Genomic DNA, 18921 nt, shown 5'->3' with positions numbered 1-18921 from the left:
ATGTCATTTGTTTTCAATCTGATTTCTAAAGTTATTATACGGAGAACACACTAATCATTTGAGACCAAAAACTGAAAATTCAAGAAACTCTGTTTTATTGAGGACTATCCATTGCCAAGGATATCTTGTATTTGTTTTAAAACACAGTTTCCCATAAAGAATTATCACAATGCAAGACATAAATTTAAGTTCCCAGATATGCTATATCTCTTTTCTGATAGCAAAGATTTAGGCCAAACAACTTTTATTTAGAATCATGAGTGTTTTATTATTATTATTATTATTAGAAAGAGATCAGATTATATTAATCATTTTACTACCAGTTTATTTAACTAACCTAAAGTAAGATATCTCACCACTTAAATGCCTAAGAGTTGTCTTTGATTAAACATAACATGCATGCAGGTTTTAATGTTATGTTTTATTATGCCTTACAAATGTGTATGCAGGATTTTCATTTCAGCAAGTCTGAAAGCCTGTAGCAGTGGTTGCCACCAAAATACCAGCACAGTGAGTTGTTCCTGTGAACAGCTGGATCATTAATTAGTGGATACAAAATAAAGAATTTACCAATGCCTATCTTAGTGTATCAGATAAAAACTAAACTTCTTGAGAAACAAACTTCCACCTTGTGAGTCTGTTTATTGCCATCAGCAGTTATTTCAGAGCGTAAAACTGAAATCTGATGGCTCCTAAGGAAAAGAACAAAAAACAAAAAACCGCACACTTGCAACGTCTGTTCGCCTACAGCAGAAGCTCGCGCGCCCGCTGCCCCCGGTGCCCGCGGCGGGCGGCAGCACCGCTCGGGAAGGCGCCGCAGCGCTCCCGGCTGGGGGCACCGGCGGCTCGGCCCTGCCCGAGGGCAGGACGCGGCGCCGCCACGCACGGAGCTCCGCGGCCCGCGCCGCGCCAGTCACCAAAAAGCGAGGGGGAGCGAGGAAAAAGGAGCCGCGGGGAGCGGGCCGGGGCGGCAGCGGCGCCCGGGGCGGCCGCTCCGCGCACCGCGCAGCCCGGCACCCCCGGCCCGCGGGCTCCCGCCCGTGCGGCGCGGGGCGAGCGCCTCGCCCGCCCGCGGCCCCTCCGCGCCCGCCTCTGCCCTCCCCGGGCCCGCCTCCCTGGAAAGCGGCCGCGGAAGGCGGCGGCGGCGGGCGGGGACGGCGGGGCGGCCCGCGGGGCCGAGCCGCGCCGCGCCGCGCTCCCTCTTACCGGGCGCGGCCGAGGGGGGCGCCGCGGCGGCGGCAGGGGGCCGGGCGCGCTGAAAATAACCCGCCGCCGGGAGCCGCCCGCCCCGCCGCGCTCCCCGCCCGGCCCGGCCCGAGTCGAGCCGGGCCGGCCCCGCGCAGGGCCCCGCCGGCGGCGGCCCCGCGGCGCTGCCCGCACCGAGCGCCGGCGGCTCCCGGGCGGAGCCGCGCAGCGCCGCCGCTCCCCGGGGCGGCGGAGGCGTAACCGCCGCGGGGGAAAAAGGAAAAAGGAGGGAGGGGGGAAAAAAAAAAAAAAAAGGAGGGAAGGAAAAAAAAAAGAAACGCTCCTTAGTTCCGCTCCCCCCTAGCTCTGTACACGCACAACAGCCTACAGCTAACGCTCCTCCGCAGGCGGGGGGTGACAACACGGCATCTCCAGCGTTACTTCTATAGACACTAATAGCGATACGAGTTTCTATCAGTTCCAGCTGATTTATTAAAATTGTCAAGATACAGACTTTCAGCATTTAAAAAAAAACAGGCTATGATGTTGACAGTGCACAAGTCTGCTTTTGCCATCATTTGCTACAAAATATGCAGATGGTCTGTACTTTAGATTATATTGCACAACATGAGAAACTTTAACTATGTGCCTTTTTTTCTTTTTTGCTAAAATCGAGAATCCAGTTTCATACCTTCCATCTGGGGCCCCATCCACATATCACAGCGTATGAGATACATAAAGTCCTACTATAGTACAGTACATATACAATCTTTTAAACTAAGATAACAGCTCTGAGGTCTATATCACCATTTTCAATAAATCTTTACCTACAAATATTGAACAAATCTGAACTATAGCTGTACAAAAAAAGTGTTTGTTTCTTTTTTTTTTTTAAAACCACAAGGCCTTTAGATGCAAGGATTATTTTTTAAAATTTTAATCCTTTTAAAACCAGGACGTAACGTACCAACAAACTTGCATGCTAAAAACAGAGAAAAAAAGAAAATAAAAGGGAAGAAGTGCCTGAAAAGTCTTACTGAAAAAACACAGCAAGAATGTTCCCTTTTCACTGTACAAAAATACGCCTGAAAATATATTAATTTTTAAAAAAGACTGAGGTCTGTTATGTATCAAAAATGTTTCAATACCTTTTTGTACTGAGGTCTAGGCTGTCTGGTATTCAATCAAGGAGGTATAAGGGAACAAGTTACAAAAAAAAAAGTTGGCAAGTAGAAATCACATTTGTAAAACCATAAACAATTTGATCTGAAAAGTAAACTCTGATCTTAAGTCAGCTCAGTTATTTGTAAGCGTTTGTACAGTCTGCATTTTTTCAAGCTCCCTGCAGCTTTGTTAAGAATCGGATGCATAGAAGACATCAGTTTTCTCCCTCCAAAAAAAGTTGCAATGGTCCCTTTCGGAAAAAAAAATAAAAATAAAAAAATAATCAGGAACAGTTCTTTAAGATCTCTCACGGGAAAAAAAAATCCACAAACCCCCTTGAGTAACAGTTGTGCTGCCAAAAGACTTCTTTGCAGACCATCTTCCAGACTTCAATCAGAGACCGACAAGCTTCAAACAGCGCCTTCTGTATCATTTTTTTCCCCCAGTCCCATTTGCCGTTGCTGTTATCACCAAATGCAATAAAATTAAAAAAACCCACAAAAATTAAAAAAAAAATCACAACTCCCGGGCTCGGTTTGGAACTAACTTCGAGACTTTTTTTGAAAGAAAACAAGACTTTTTTTAAAAAAATCATCATCACCACCACCACCGCCGCCGCCGCCGCTTCGCTCCAGCCGCGCCGCTCCCGGCGCCCCCAGCATCACCTCGGCGCCGCCGCTGGGCCGGCGCCCGCCCGCTCCGCCGCTCAGTACGTGAACACCAAGTCGGAAAAGTTCGCCTCCAGCCAGTCGCCGGCGATCATCTCGCTCAGCTCCGGGGTGCAGTAGTCGGGGAACTCAAAGTGGGAGCCGAGGCTGCCCTCGCTGAAGGAGTCCAGATCCTTGTCCACCAGCGAGAGGGAGAGGTTGCCGGCGGCGGCGCCCACCCCCAGCTCGGCGGCGGCGTGGCCGTGCTGGGAGAAGTTGAGGCTGAGGTCGAAGAGCAGGTCGTCCGCCTCCTCGCTGCCGGCCGACGAGGTGGAGATGGAGCGGGAGGAGGCGGGCGAGAGGCCGGGCGGCGGCGGCGGCGGCCCCTGCTTGGTGATGTTCTTGAAGCTGTAGTAGAGTCTGCTGCCGCCGCCGCTGCCGTGCGCCGCCGCGCCGCCCCGCACCTCCTCGTACAGGCTCGCCCCCTCGGTGGACTCCGCCGAGGAGCTCAAGGTGGGGCTCGCCGGCACCTTGGCCACGTTGTACCGCCGCAGCTGCTGCTGCCCCGGCTCCTCGTCCTCCTCGTCCTCCTCCGCCTCCTGCTTGATCCGCAGCTGCAGCTCGTCCTCGTCCTCCTCGTCCTCGTCCTCCTCGTCCATGAAGACGCACTTGACCGTCTTGCTGCTCACTTTGAGGGTGCCGAAGACGTACTCGTCGCCCGCGTAGTCCCCGTGGTGGGCGGCTTTGGCTCCCGGCTTGGGGGGAGAGGAGGCGGAGGAGGATTTCAGCTTGCTACATTTCTTACTGGAGCTCTTGGCGTTTTTGCTGCTGCTGCTGGTGGGTGCGTTTTTCTCTGGACTTTGGCTGGCATTGGGCTTGGCCGACGGGTCCATTTTGGGCTTTTTCCTGGGCCGGTATTTGTAGTCGGGGTAATCGGCCATGTGCTTGAGCCGCAGCCTCTCCGCCTCCCGGATGAAAGGGATCTTCTCGCTGTCCTTCAGCATTTTCCACCGCTTGCCCAGGCGCTTGGAGATCTCCGCGTTGTGCATGTCCGGAGACTGCTCCATGATTTTTCTCCTCTCAATTTTGGACCACACCATGAACGCGTTCATAGGTCTCTTAATGTGCCCCGACGCCGTTTTGCACCAGTCCGGATCGCTCTCATCCAAAGCGACCGGGCTGCAAGCCATGAACTCGCCCTCTTCTGTGTCCATCGCCTCCCTGGGCAGGTTGCTCTCGCTCTCTGTACTTTCCGCTTGCTGCACCATGGCGGGGTCCTACGATTTCGCTGCAGCGCGTCTCTGCCTCTCTCCCCGCCGCTGCTCTCTCCCTCCTCGGGCGCGACAAAGCGGCCGCCGCGCCCCCTCCCACGGGCGGCGCACCTTGCCCTGCGGAGCGAGCCCGCCGCCGAGGTGCCGGGCGGAGCCCCGCGGCGCTGCCCCGCAGCCCGCTGCGGCAGCGGCCGTGCCGGGGCGCGGTGCGGCTCGGTGCGGTACGCTGGGCGCGGTGCCGCGCGGTGCCCGGCCGCCTCCACCGCCCGCCCGCCCGCCCGCCGCCCCGCGCGCTCCCCCTCCTGCGAAACTCGCGGCTCCTCGCCCAACTCGTTATCAGGGTTTCATATGGATGACATCACTCGCGGCGCCGGCCAATGGGGCGCCGAGGGACCGCCCCCCGCCCCGCCCCCGCGCGCGCACGCCCCCCGCGCGGGGGGTGCGCCGGCTGGGGGGAGGGGCGCCGCGCGGGACTGGGGGCGCAGCGCGCTGCGGCTGCGCCCGCCGCTCCCGCTTCGCCCGCGCCGCGCGGGGCTGCGCCCGCCGCCCGCTGCCCTCGGCCGTCGGCTGCCGCCGGTCGCGGAGCGGGGCGGGGCGGCGGCGGCTCCCCCGCGGCGCGCTCCCTTCGGGCGGCCGCGGAGCCCCGCGCGGCCGGCGGCGGCGGGCGGCAGGGGGCGCTGGCGCTCCGCCGCGGCGAGCGGCAGCGGCGCTCCCGGCACGGGGGCCGGCGGGCGGCGAGGGGCTCGGTGCCCTCGGGCCGCGCGGGCCCCGGCGGCGCCTTTGTCCGCGCGGGCCTCGGCGGCGGCGGCGGCCCGGGCGCTGCGGGCGCCGCCCGGCTGCTGGCGGGGGTCGCCATGGCGGGGTGGCGGCGGGCGCGGTGCGCGCGAGCCGGGCTCGGCCCCCGCCCGCCTCCGCCGCCGCGGGCCGTCCTGCCCGCCGCCGCCGCGGTGCGAAGCCGCCGCGCTTTTGGGGCGAACTGGGCGGTACGGGGGCCCCGCGTTGGTATCCGCCCGCCCGCGCCTGCGGCAGGCGGTGGTGCCCGGCGCTGCGGCGAGGCCCGGCCGCGGCGGTGCCGTGTGCCTGAGCGGGACCCAGTGTCCGGCCGCCGCGGGAGCCTGGGGCTGCAGCCCGCCGCCGCTGCTTCGTCCCGCTGATGCGGGCGGCGCAGCGGCCACCTTGCCAATGCGAGGTGTGACAACTTCCAGAAACGTCGAGCTGCATGATTCTTGTGGGGTTTTTTTGTTCCCCCCCCCCCCCCAGAAGGCATCTCGCTATTCAGTAATGTGATTATTGCAGAATGGCCGCAGCAGATCTCGCTCTTCCCGGCAATGTTACGTTTATTTTCAGCGCAGAATTTATGAAGCCCGAAGCTGAGCGTGTCCTCATCTGAGGTCATCTTGCTTTGCGAAATGTGTTGTGAAAATGAATTCACATACAGTTCTCTTAGTCCCTTTATTTATTTATTTATTTATTCTGGCTACCATTAGCAAGACAAAAGTCTGGTAAGTTTTGTGATTGTTCCTAGCTGGATGCAGCGGGATGGCAGAGGGGGACAAGCCCTGGCACAGCCTGTCCTCTGAACTGACGCTAATGGGGCAGCAGATCCCCTGGTAAATCATCCTCTGATTAGCACAGTGGTTCGTTTTCCTCAGACCACTGCAAAATTACCATGTTTGGGTGACATGACTATGATATCATATGGCTGCAGTGTGACTAATGCTGTTATATGAATTAAAAAAAAAAAAAAAATCACCTTGTTTAGCTTTGTGGCTACAGTGGGGCTACCAGGCCTTAACTGTGCTTGTTAAGACACTGAGAGTAGTTTGCAGGAGGAGTGAAAAAGAGGCAGACAGTATAGCGCTGTGTTGCTTCCTCCATGGCCACTGGCTAGGCGTACAGAGGCGAGGAAGGAAAAGGGCCTTGGTTCACAAAGTATCTTTCTCCCATTCTGAAGGCGGGTTTTGAAAAACGCTGTTCTGCCTCTCCAAGAGGACCCCTAGGAGGAATTTTTCCTCTGAGGCTCGCTGCCGCCTCTCGCTCCCTTGTGACTGCGCCTGGGTGTACAATCTAGCCCATAATAATGCTTATCCTTTGGGAGATGTGAGGTAAAGTGGAAAATTTGCCTGGCAAGGTTCAGCCAGTCATAAAACGTTACGATTTAGAGAAAGCGTGTGAGGAGAGGGTGCAGTGCCTTCAGGAGCGCCTGACGTTGTGCGGCGGCGGCAGGCGGCGGGCGGTCCCTCGGGAGGAGGGCCGCTAGCATGCGGGGCCCAGGCTGCCTCCCGGCTGCGTGTGCGGCGCCTGCCCCCGTGCTGGGGAGAAGCAGCTTGAATGGGGCCCTGCGGAGCCCCGGTCTGCTGACGGCGGTCGAGAGCGTGCTTCCCATAATGACGGCGTGGAGAGGAGTCCCGGGAGATACAGTACTGGCTGCCTGCCTTGAGGGAAGACAGCTTTGCTGCTGCTGGGACTCTGTTTGCTACTAAATGATACCAGGGTACCAAGAGGCTCAGATAATCATTTCGTTAGTATTTTTTTTAATCCGTAAATACGAATATTCGGATTACAAAAACATTCACTCCTGTAGGAAATTCTGGGATTTTTACATGTGTTTTAAATCCAGATAGAAATAAAAGGAGTCTTTGGAATAGTTGTGCCAAATGAAGCACACCAAAATAATTTGTTTGGGCTGTTTTGATGGTTTTAATATGTTTTAATTTGTTGTCACTGTTTCAGCTTTTATGGGAGATTTCATTATGTCATATAATTGCATGAAATTCAAGCTGATAAGATGAAATGTTTCCTCAGTTTCTGATGAAAAGAATCAAAGAAAGCAATGCATTTTCATAAAATACCTGTATTTTGCTGAATCAGCATTTTCCAAGAGCCATGAAGTATTTTGGAAATTTTTCAGTCAATTCCAATAGAAGCCTTATAATCAATGAAGATAAGAATTTTTTAATGACTGGGAATCCGTCTGCCAGGCTGAGAGAATCTGACATTTAACACATTAAGATTGACGAAGATCTTTAAAAAAAAAAAAAAAAAAAAGCTTCAGCGTAGTTTGAGGTCAAGGAAGTCCCATACCCTTAACACTGTCATTACAACATAATTTAGCTGGGATGTTTTTTCTCCTTCACTTGTGTCCCTTGTGAAGAAAAATATTAATACTGTGGGGATCTCATAACTTCTACAAATCCCATTTTCCCATTTTTGTAGTATATCTCATTTTCTGATGTGTGTTGGCAACATTTCAGATTTTCTCAATGTGATCTTTTAAATATGAACAGCATTACTGTTTGCTGCTGCTTGTTAATGTTCAGTTCTGTTTGTTTTTTGCTCCACTTTGAAGTGTGGTACTAGGAAAATAATGAAGTTGAAAACAGACCGATTAATAATAGCCACCTGAAGAAGACAATTATCCTGAGGATTTTAGAAATCTGATTAAAACATGTATGTGAAAAAGTAGATTTTACTGTTAAAATGAAATAATTTGCTCATGTAAAAGCAGTTCAGTAATTGTATGTGTGCATGTGTGTATATTCCTATTAGAGAGGAGCAGTCAGAGCTAACAGCCCACCACTCATTCTTTTGAAATTCAAATGAATAATCATCTTTCCATTATCTAGGTCATTAGAAGGCTGGGCTACCCCAGAAAGTGGGAGAAAACAGGTAAAACAGGATACACTAGAGAGCTTAACGCCTGCCTTGTTGGATGGAGGCTGTTCCTACAGATCTGTGTCTACACTGAGCTCCCTGGAGCACCAGTTTGGGGAGAACTTGTTATCCTGAGTGCAATGCCAGTAAAAGCACTGAGGTCTCTGAGCCTAGAGGCTGGCTGGATGCCTCCAAAGGCCTAAAGCTAGCCAGCAGAAAGCACTTCACGCAGGAATACGGGCTGTCGCAGTGTGGCCCTGCGTGCTTACATCTGCCGTCCTCAGTGCTCAGGGAAGTGAACTGACCATGTTTTTAAGATGCAGCGGCTGGCTCGATGCTGCTCTTTCAAGATCTTGACTACCAAAACAAGAATGAAATATGGCCAAAAAATTAAGTCTGTTGTTGAAGAAACAGTGTTCTAGTGAAAGTAGAAGATACTCACTCACTCTATACTCTCTTCTCTCTGTGTGGCAAGCTACCTCGATCTCCTGCCACAGTCTCTGCTTTCCATGGCACTCTTGCCAAATAAATGCACTGATTTGAAAATTGTGTGTGTGAGGTTAACTGAAAACGAAGATTTTTGCTGTTCTAAGTGTGAAGACAAGCACTGAGTACAGTGTTCCTTTTGTTTTTTTTATTTCATGCCTGTTTTGAATTTTCATTGTGCTACAGATTTTTGTCTGGAGAACACAAAATGGCTTTGCGTGAAGAATACGTGAAAAACTGGAGTTACCTTTTGAAAGGTGTGGGAAGTGGTTTGAATCACAAACTAGATTCAGAATGAAGGAGAAGAGTTAGAATTACAGTATCAAGAAAGTTTTGTCTTAACAGAAAACATATGACGCTTTCTGAGTAGAGGGGGCTACACCCAAGGTTAGATCACAAATGCATGTCTTGTGGATCTTTTCTGGAATAAACATAAGTGCCTTGAGCTGCTTGAGTCTTGTATTCATGAGGAAAAAATAATCTATGGTCTTGCCTCATGTTAGCTAACAGAAGATAAAATAGTGAAAAAGAGGTACCAGCTGTGCTTTTTATGAGCTGGTGAATATTACCTTCCTTACAGTTTTTTTTTTTTTTTTCTCCTAAGCTGCTAATTTACATGAAAAATTAAACTTCCTTGTCATCGCTAGAAAGGTGGTATCCTTTCCTGTCTTTTCAGCTACTGTATGCTAGCTACCACAAGCTCTTGGAGTTGAGGTTGCATAAGACTGTCATTTTCAAAAGGCTTTGCTTTGAAAATAAAAGCGTTTAGGCACCCAGAACTGACAACAGGTGAATTTCAGAGTGAGAAGTGAAGTGCACTGATTTAACTGAAATAGAATGATCACTTGAGAGGATAAACCAGTTTAGGCAAAATCCAGACAAACTCCAATTACATCAAATTTGAAACTGAAATATAGACAATGGTACTTAAATGTACTAAATCTTGACTTTGTGTGCCAAAATCTTTATTTTACCAAGAGTACCTGCGTCAGAGAGTTATGGTGAGGATTGTGCTGGGGTGGTTCCCTGGCCAGCCAGGGTAGCAGCTTTCCCGACACTGCAGCCCTCCACTGCTGGACAGGGTTGCTGTAGGTGTCCAGCTGGAGCGCGGAGAAAGCATCGGTGCTTGCCTGAGCAGCTCCTTCTAGCTCACTTCCTTCCAGACCTGGGCATTCAATTTACTTGTCAGCACATGTGCAGCTCCACTCCTGATCACATAACAGAAATCTGGCAGGAGAACTGCTCCTGGACTGCTGGTTGTCCCTAGGTAGCCCTAGAAACATAGCTCAACCACTGTTTTTAAAACTATGATCAGCAAAGACACCTCGGGACAAAGAGATTTTGTGTAAGTTGAAACAATCCAGGAGTTAAAAAATGAGTGGTTAGCAGCCTTATTCTCACAGTATAGATTGTGTGCAAGGCGTATGGCTGGAACTGGCTCAGGGCATCCTGGAGTGTGTTGTTGCTCCTCCATCCTCCTCTAAAACAGTTAGACGACAGCATTGTTTCACCAGGGCAATGGGGACGCGCCGTTTCTTCTTAGCCCTAACCTACTGATCTTAGAGCAGGAGATACTTTAAGATACCAAGATATATCAGTTACTGTGTTTCATAATATCACCCTGATTGTAAAGTGCAACCTAGTAAAAAATTTCCAAGCATATTCCCTGGGGCAAAGCACTGCAAAACCATTTGGGCTCTAAACATGGCATAAAAATAGTTTAAGGATGTTCCACACTCATTGTAACCCTTTCAGAATGTTTGTTTGCAAAGCAAAAATATATTATTCCCAGTTGTGAGACTGAAACCTATCCCAGGCTCTGCAAGTCAAACTGGGTCCCTTCCATCTCACAGATCGTTGCAGTACTAGTAGTTCTGTTTGGCAGATAATCCTCAGCTACTTGCGTATAACCCTATTGATTTGAACGTCTGCCCCCAGCAACACCTGTGCAAATTTGTGGATGGCACTGGGACTGCACAGATGCTGTGGAGGGCATACTCTGGCATACAGGATATTTATTACTGCTAGTGATGCATGAGATGGAAGGAATCCAGAACTCAGGCTGAGTTTGTGCAGCTGGCAGTTAGCAATTTACTTGCAAACTGAGCTCATTGAGTAGGAAAATCAGTGTGATAATGAAGCCCCCAGTGCCATTTTTACCAAATCACTTTTTAGGGCAGGAGAACAATTTAGAAGAGATGTGTCTCTTATTAAAAGTGTCTGAATATTGTACTTGAAAAAAATGAGGGGAATCCCATAAGAGATTAGATCACAGTTATTTGATATCAGAAATCACTGTTACTAAGCCTGTTTCAACAGATATGTCTACCTATTATCTAGAATTCTTGAAATACATACATTCAATAAACAACACAATATGGTAGTTTAATTTTAACTTGATTTTACTTAAATATTTATTCATGAGCCAGTTAGATAAAATTAAAAAGAGAACAAAATTATTTTTAGTGGCTTTTATTTTGTTTGGTGTGAAATCTTTCACAAAATTCCAAACAATTCAAAGTGACAGAGTTTGTTCATAAAACTATGTGTGTATGATGTTGGCCTATAAGCATTGACATTCAGAGTGTTTCAGCAAGTCTCTTAGGAGAAAGTTTTGTACCTTGAACCAATTATAGACCATCTCTGGTTAAATTGCAAAGCCAATTTGCTTAATATGGGTAATTTGATGTTGTAAAGTATTTGTCAGTACCCTAGGGTAGTCTCTTAGGGCACACAGGTTTCACTGTATAGCATTTCACACTCATACATGTGCCAGTTAACCTGCTTAGGTGCAGATTATTTATTGTTCATATAGGTTTTGTTACATTATGTACTTAATTTATGCTATGTGCTTGAAGTTTCTCTTTATCAGGTCTAGAATGATAATCACAGTAATTGTACTTCTTTTGCTTACTATTTTTTGGGGGGAGAGGAAGGATCTGTTCAGTCCAACAGGCTTCTTAGAATGTGAAAACGAAACAAGGACATAACAAAACTACATAACAAAATTGTATAGTGTTGGACACCACACTTACATGCCCATTGGAGGTATAAAGCATGTTCCCAATTGAACACACACACACACACACACACAGATTTGCCATTTACCTTCTCCTGACTCCTAAAGAGCAGCGGAGGGTTGCAGGTGTACTGTCCTCACTGTCAGCTACCACCAAATAACATTTGAATCTATAAAATGGGAACAGAGTATGTGCTTTGCCTCCATTGCCTTAAAGGGGACAGCAACGAAACCTGCAGAGAAAACACTCTTAGCAAGTCTCTTGTCTCACCCTAGGCTGACTGTGATCTGCTGATCGGTTGTCCCTTGCATATACCATTATAGAGCAAGCAGAAGGCCACTCTGCAGCATACACCTGAAAGACTTTTCATTTACAGGACTTATGCAATGAGCAGGATTCTGCAAAATCCTGCAGGAGTTTTGCTAAGAAGAGCCTTACCCCAAATGCGACCTAGTCCCATATCATTTCCAGATCACATAATCAAAGATACTTGAGGACGTATCCCTAGTGTAACCTGCCCTGTCAGATCAGCAAGAAATCTGACCCATCAAGGAACAACCCCAACTCCATTTTGAGCAGAGCCTTCTAATGGGGGAGGCGTAGGTGCATTTTGGGTGGTGCATGGAGCCCAAGCCAGCAAGATGGGTGGCTTGTGTGCTGGCTTTGTGCCAGGCCAGCTCAGGGGTCTTCAGAAGCTTTTCCCAGAGCCAGGTTTTGGAGAGAGACCTCTGACAACCCCTGAAAAAGAAGTGGCAGCCTCAAAATGGGGCAAGAGGAGCCAGAAGTTGCAAGAAGCTGAAGCTTCTTGTGTGTGGAGTAACATTTCTCAAATGGAGGTGCTTACGGAAAGGTAATCTTCTTCCCAGGCAGCTGCGAAGCTTTGCACTGTAGGCAGGCGCTAATTGGTGGATCGAGTTGACGCATCTGCCAGGTGCCCTGGCTGCATTCCCGTATGAGCTGCTTCTGCCCACTTTTGGCAGAGCTCTGCCTAGAAAAGCAAGGGCCACGGGCTCCGGGGACAGCAGAGACATCCCTCTCTAGGCAGACTTTTCTTGCTGGCAGTCCTGAGCTTGGGTGTGCATGGTCAGGAACCAAGTGAAAGACATGCAACAGCTGTACAGTTGAAAGGGAAATTAGAGCTTCATTACTGAACAAAGCAGCAAACCATATAATATTCCTGTTGGTTGTATTAGAGAAAATTAGAGAAATATTTAGAGAAAAAGATTGTATGAAGATCTCTATACAGCTCTTTATGTCCACGTTTTGTGTTTTGTCCCTGTAAATCTTTCTATTACTATTGTTTCACAAAGAAATAAATTTAACAAATGTTTCATTGCTTTTTTTTTTTCCAAATGGAAAACAAACAAACAGACCTCCTAGTAATAAATAATATCAGCAGTCACAAGAAATTCTACAGTAGCTAAGCAATGAAGTAACATAGAAATGATGTTTATTTTATTCCTATGCAAAGCCCTGCTGAATTCACAGGAATGCATTAAATATGCTGAATGTGACTGGGACTCTGGGAAAGCAACACTTCAGTTATTACCAGTTTAAATTTTCCATTTTTATTAATTTGTAAATTTGAATAATAACCTTAAAATAAAAGACACTACATAGCTGTAAATATATGTGTATATATACAGGCATTACTATATTACAGGCAATTCTTATGAAAATTGTTATTTTTTTTCAGTTTCTAAAGGAATATCCAGCAAAATTACTAAATATTCACCAAAAATCGGTAACTGCAAAACCCAGCATACTCCTCCCTCTAACAACCTTTGTTTTGTAGTAAAAATGAGAAACATTTCTTTATTTCACCCTCTATTTATTATTTATGAAATAATACTGGGAAATTCAAGGTGCATGCAAAACCTTAACTGTACCAGTCATTTTATGAAGATGAAGAACATGTTCATTTGGAAAAGATTCTTCACCTTAAACCAAAAGCCCAAACTGTCCCTCCTTCTCCCTCCTTCACCTCCTACTTCCCCTAGCTTTCCCTTACGTTACAAACTGTACACTGCTAGTGTTAATGCCACCAAGATATTCAATAACATAAGAGGCTTGAAGGTTTCCTGATGTTTTATCACACAGTGACGAAAATATCATAACACTTCTAACTTCATCAAATCAGGCATTTCATTACAGCATCCTGCAAGTATAGAAAACTGATTGTCTTGTGTCAGCATGGCCTCAATCCAGCTCTTGCATACAAGACATGGTTACTAATGATCTTTATGAGTCAGCTGAGACTTCGTCTGATTTTCAGTTTTGCCACACTAGGAATTGTCAGCCAGAGCAACAAATAGAAAGTGTTTATTACAGCTTATCATATAGTTTGTTTGACAAAATGTTCAATCAATAAAAAACCAAAAAATAATAATTAATTGTACTTGCAATTTGCACAGCGGTTTATATCTCACAACAAACCAATGTCTTCGGTAAGGAGCTATTATGATCATTTTACAGAAGGGAACTGCAGTTTTGGGGGTTTCCCTGCACCATCAGTGTTAGACAGAAAACGATGGTGCTGGGAGCTGGAAACACCTTCCCAATTTCTGTTTTGTCCTTTACCTGACAAAACACCCTGCTTTACCTGACTGGCTATGCTACCTGTTGGAAAGTCTGCACTGACAATTAAGCGTTTTATGGAGGAAACTCATTTTTAAGCACAGATGTGCCCCAAATCGTCAGTGTGTGCCCCAAGCCTGCATTGGGGCACAGTCTTATGCCAAACTTCAGACCTTCCTGGGGAACCGACAGATGACAACACAACAGCTCGTTGGCCAAACTTTCATTCCTCTCATCTGGATGGTTTGATCATCTATAAAGCACAGCAGTACAACTTCTCTCACTACCATATAGCCTGATCCCAGCTTTTCCTGAGAGACTGTGGACTTTTTGAACCTGAGCTGAAACCAACGTTGGGGAAAAATTTCCCATGCCACAGAACTAATGTGTCCGCATGTCCCCTTGCAGGGAGACACCCTATAAAGCATCAGGTCTCATATGAACGAGAGTAACAGGGGTCTTGCTCGACCCCCTCCGCGTTCCGTTGCATATTCTTTCTTCTTCAGCACATCCCAAACTGCAAGAGAAGAAAAAGGGTGGCTAACCAGCTATACATAAATTTAAAATTCCTCTCCAAGCTCTTAATCTGGCAATTTAGGCAGAAATGAAACAAAGCAGGAACAGAACATCTGACTCAGTGGTAAGATAATTTATCTAACACTACACAATGAGCCTGGCAAAACTGGAATAGTCCTAAAATCCTCCTGATTACAGTCCTGTGAGCTGTTTACCACACAGTCTTGAGACTAAATGAATATGTACATTGAGAAGTTACATTTGAAAAGACAGCTTGCTACAATGCAATTGCTCCCATTTTGGGCCAGGATAAAGATCAGAATTGGAGCCAACCCAAGTAGCAAAATATATGAAATGAAAACGTGCTTTTTTTTGCATGTGAACAGTTTTCTCTCGCAATGGGTAATTATTTGGGAGGACCATCTACTTTTATTCTCAAACAGGGAAAAAAAAAAGATTGTTGTCATGTTGTTTCATTTCTGTGTTATTCTGGTAATGTATTTTAGTGACTGTATGCATTTCTGATTATTCAGAATCACTTCACAGAGAGATTGAATTTACATTTTACCTAGACACCAGGCTTACCCAGAAAGATCTTTTTCATTTCAGTGCTAGTCTGAAAATCCATTATTTGGTGTTCATCATATGCAGGTTTTCATTTCCAGCAAGATTGCTGTGGCAGAAGAAATATAGACAAAGTCAATGGCTCCACTAAGTATGAGTTTTCTTGTAATACAGGAAAAGCCGTTCTGGTTTCTCTGAACACTGAGCTTGGAAAATGTGGGCCCAATTCTGGAAAATATGGTTTGCCTCCAGAGAGCAGTTTCGCATCCTAACCTCCCACTTAGACTCTGCTTCTCTTCTACATGGGCCCCTCTCAGATGTCAGGATGGCTGATACTGTTTCTCCTGAGAAAACTTTCCACTGCTATGAAAATAGTTTTACATTTAACCCTGGGATTCTGACTTAACTGGAAATGCTGGTCCTGTAGCCCTTATTCAGTATTTCAGCGATGAGAGCTGCTTTGCCAACACAGATCCTGATCAGGGACTTGTCGTAACATCCAACAGTTAAAGTTGTTTCAAATATGAAATTTTCTTCCTGTAAGAAAGTTTAGCAATAGTCAGTTCCACTGGCCATGAGGCTCAACAGTCCTGCTGGTACTGTTAAACCCTCTAGTCCAGTTCAGGTAAAGTCACTATTTCATTGTATCCCTCCACTGAGCCCAAAATATGGATGTGTGATATGGTGCCTTTGTCTTGTCCACAATTTGGGCAATACCTGGCACAGCGGTGCTTTGGTCCGTGCCAGGGGTCCATCGTTGTTCCCACACTGCAAGTACTAGTAGGCACTACGAATTTAGAAAGAATTACCAGAGAGGCTGGAACTGAAGGTTGAAATGCTACTCAAGAAGAATATTATGAAAAGGTCAGATTTAGAAATGTCAGGGTGAAAACATAGATATTTGAATTTGAAATGAAGTGATTTAATGTTCCACAAATTTTCCATTTGGAGTAGGCCTTTAAATTAAATCAACAAGAAATGTGAATTTAAAGTTTATTCAGATTTTCTTTATTGGGATTTCCCTGTTCATAACATCAATTTGTTATTGTTGTTGAAAATTATAATTTTCCAGTAACATGATTTGGACAAAATCACTAGTTTCTGGATTTTGTTTTGAGCAGAAAATGTCAGTCACTACACAGCTATATTAATTGGTAACCAATCACACAGCACTAGCTCATTTTGGAGAACACGCTAGTCTTGCTGTTAGGTGTTTCACTGATATAAACTTTAAGGGTGAACTGAGGAGGAAGAGGGGGAGATAAGGAATTGCTGAAGGGAAGCAAATGGGAAGGGGGATGAGGAGAAAAGGTACAACATGGAAAGAGGGAGAAAAGTACAGAGGTGGAAATGTGCAGGAATAGGAGCTAATTGTCATATTCCACTGAATCATACTAAATTTTTATACAAAAGGTACTGAGCAAATAAATCAGTAACAATTATTTTGCATTTACTGTTTACAGATTGTTTGCTATTTCTCATCATTGTGCCAACTTCCTGTTAGCATCAGCAAGATAAGTGATGTAGACTTCAGGAAATATAAGAAGCATCCAAACGGTTGGGCCATATGCTGTAATTCCCACTGGAACGCAGTTCATCCTTCTGACTGGCTTTGGCACTTACAGGTTGGAAACCAGAAGAAAAAAAAATGAAGCACAGCAGTAGAAGTGGGCTGCCTTGATCTGGCCTCATCTGACCTCTGCTCTTAATGCAGAAGATTTCCTAACTAACTGTAGTGAAAAAAAAAAAAAAGTTCAAAATGTGTAAAGCCCACATAGTTATTAGCCCCTTATAGAAGGCACAGGCATAAAGCAGTGTTTCACAGCATTTCACTGTAATGTTCTCTTCAGCTTTAATCTGTTAGTGAAACGCTTAAGCAAAAAGTTACAAGAAAATGAGTTCTTAGGGCAGCTCCAGTGTCACCCACATGTGCAAGATAAGGTTAGCAATTGCTCTCTTTTTTTTGAATAAAGACATTTTGCAGCTCAAACATGAGGTTAAATTGTGAAGGCTTCAGTACAGGCCATAAGTACTTCCATTTACACAAAGTACTGTTTTGAAATGTATATCTTACTAGTGGCTTTTTTTTAAAAAAAAGTCTTTTTTATACTTCCAGTCCTTCCACTTTTCCTGGTCATGGGCACTAGCTGACAAAGAATAAAGTCTATCACTATTTCTTTCCAAAAATGACACCCCCTTCTTCTCTCTACACTTGACAACAGCACAGAAGAGTGCAGCCTTAAAACAAAATTTTCTACAGTGTGTCATGTTACTGCTGAAATTTAATGATATTCAGGGCTAGGAGAAAAGAGCAGCTGCCCTCCAGGTGGTGTTCCGTAAATGCTCCCCAGAACCCAGCAGGAAGCTGTATAAGTTCAATTCAGTGAAGCAAATTCAATCATTTGCCCCTTTGTAAATGGAGCATAAGCAAAAAAAAAAAAAAAAAAAGACTTTTTGAAGGATTCTAACACAACACAACTACATGTACCTAAAAGCTCACAAATACATTTTTTTTGGCTGACATCTCTTATATTTCAGATAAGCTTAATAGGATCTTACTATGAGCAATTTCACTCTAGAGAATTATGGAAAAGGTACCAGAAATTCCAGTAAACAGCCAATGTTTGTTTCATGTATAATTCAACAATGAAGGGTGACTAGAATGCTCTAAGGTTAAAAAGTTCCCTTAGCAATGATTTTTTATAAACATAAAATAGCTTTTCCAGGGAATTAACTTTTTGTGACAAACCTAATTAGTGCAGCATTATTTAATTAAATACAAATACCTTTGTGAATTTTCAGTTTGGATTATTGTTATTTTGCTACAGAATCTGCCTGCAAATTAGAACTACTGCGTTTGTGCCACAGCTCCTTTTAATACAAAGTATTATGTTAGTGCGTAAGATTCACTGTTATCCTTCACAGCCACCATCACAATTTACAACCGGCTTTATTAATACATTGTGCTATAAATCAAAATGATATGCAGCCATCTTGTTACAGCAGTCTGCTTGGACTAGAGATAAGGGAGTGACAGTATTTTTATCTTAAAATATTTTCACAGCTTTAAACCTCACCTTGTAAACAACATGAAAGTGAGTGATTTCCCTCTAATTTGCTGAACATTTGGCCTGATCTGCTTTTTATCTTAAACAGGTATGAAGTATATTAGAAAGTGATAAAAGAGATTCTCTGTCCTCGTGGAACTAAATAACTAAGAAATAAACAGCTTTGGTTTGAAAATAGGAATTTGGCTAATGATTAATGCATTATCTCTTGTGGCACTTCGAGGGGAGAAATTGCACAACTGAAATTCTATGTACTATAAACCTTCTAAATTTCACAGTGTATTTTTTGTTAGCAATGTTTTAGAAAGGCTTTCAAATTCATCAAATGTGTATATGGAGGGGAAGCAGCTGGATTAACCTGAAAAACAAATTAATGATCCATTTTCAAAGAGTGCTTTTAGGAAGGAAAAAGAAGGCCTGCTTTTGTATCATGAAATGCCATTCAAGGTCTCAAAACCTGGTTTGGATATTATTGAGTGGCCCTGCATTAGGATGGCAAACTACAAAATCTCTAGTCCCATTCTTGAAACTGAGTTTTTTCTGTGGACTATTATGCTGTCAAAACTCTACTTTTTTATAAGGTGCCCAAGTATGAATTTATATAACAATAAAATTTCCAAAGAAGTCATGAATGTCTAACAGATAAGTAATGGTTGTTATTGCAAAAGTATGCATACCAGAGCATGTATTTAACCAATACATTCAATAGTCATATATTTTCACAACCTTTTTTTTTTCATACTGCACTATTTTGCAATAACGTTAACTC

At 45.5% G+C, this 18921-nt stretch overlaps 1 protein-coding gene across 1 annotated transcript; it reads right to left on the bottom strand.

The window, feature by feature from the left end:
* Nucleotides 1-1391: 1391 nt before the first annotated feature.
* Nucleotides 1392-4444, bottom strand: SOX11 (SRY-box transcription factor 11). Its single transcript, XM_067294832.1, has one exon. The coding sequence runs from the start codon at nucleotides 4262-4264 to the stop codon at nucleotides 3056-3058; it is 1209 nt and encodes a 402-aa protein (XP_067150933.1). The 5' UTR covers nucleotides 4265-4444; the 3' UTR covers nucleotides 1392-3055.
* Between the last annotated feature and the right edge of the window lie 14477 nt (nucleotides 4445-18921).

Source organism: Apteryx mantelli, chromosome 3 (genome assembly GCF_036417845.1).
Source record: "Apteryx mantelli isolate bAptMan1 chromosome 3, bAptMan1.hap1, whole genome shotgun sequence".
Lineage (NCBI taxonomy): Eukaryota > Metazoa > Chordata > Aves > Apterygiformes > Apterygidae > Apteryx > Apteryx mantelli.
This window is presented reverse-complemented; position numbering and strand designations above follow the sequence as displayed.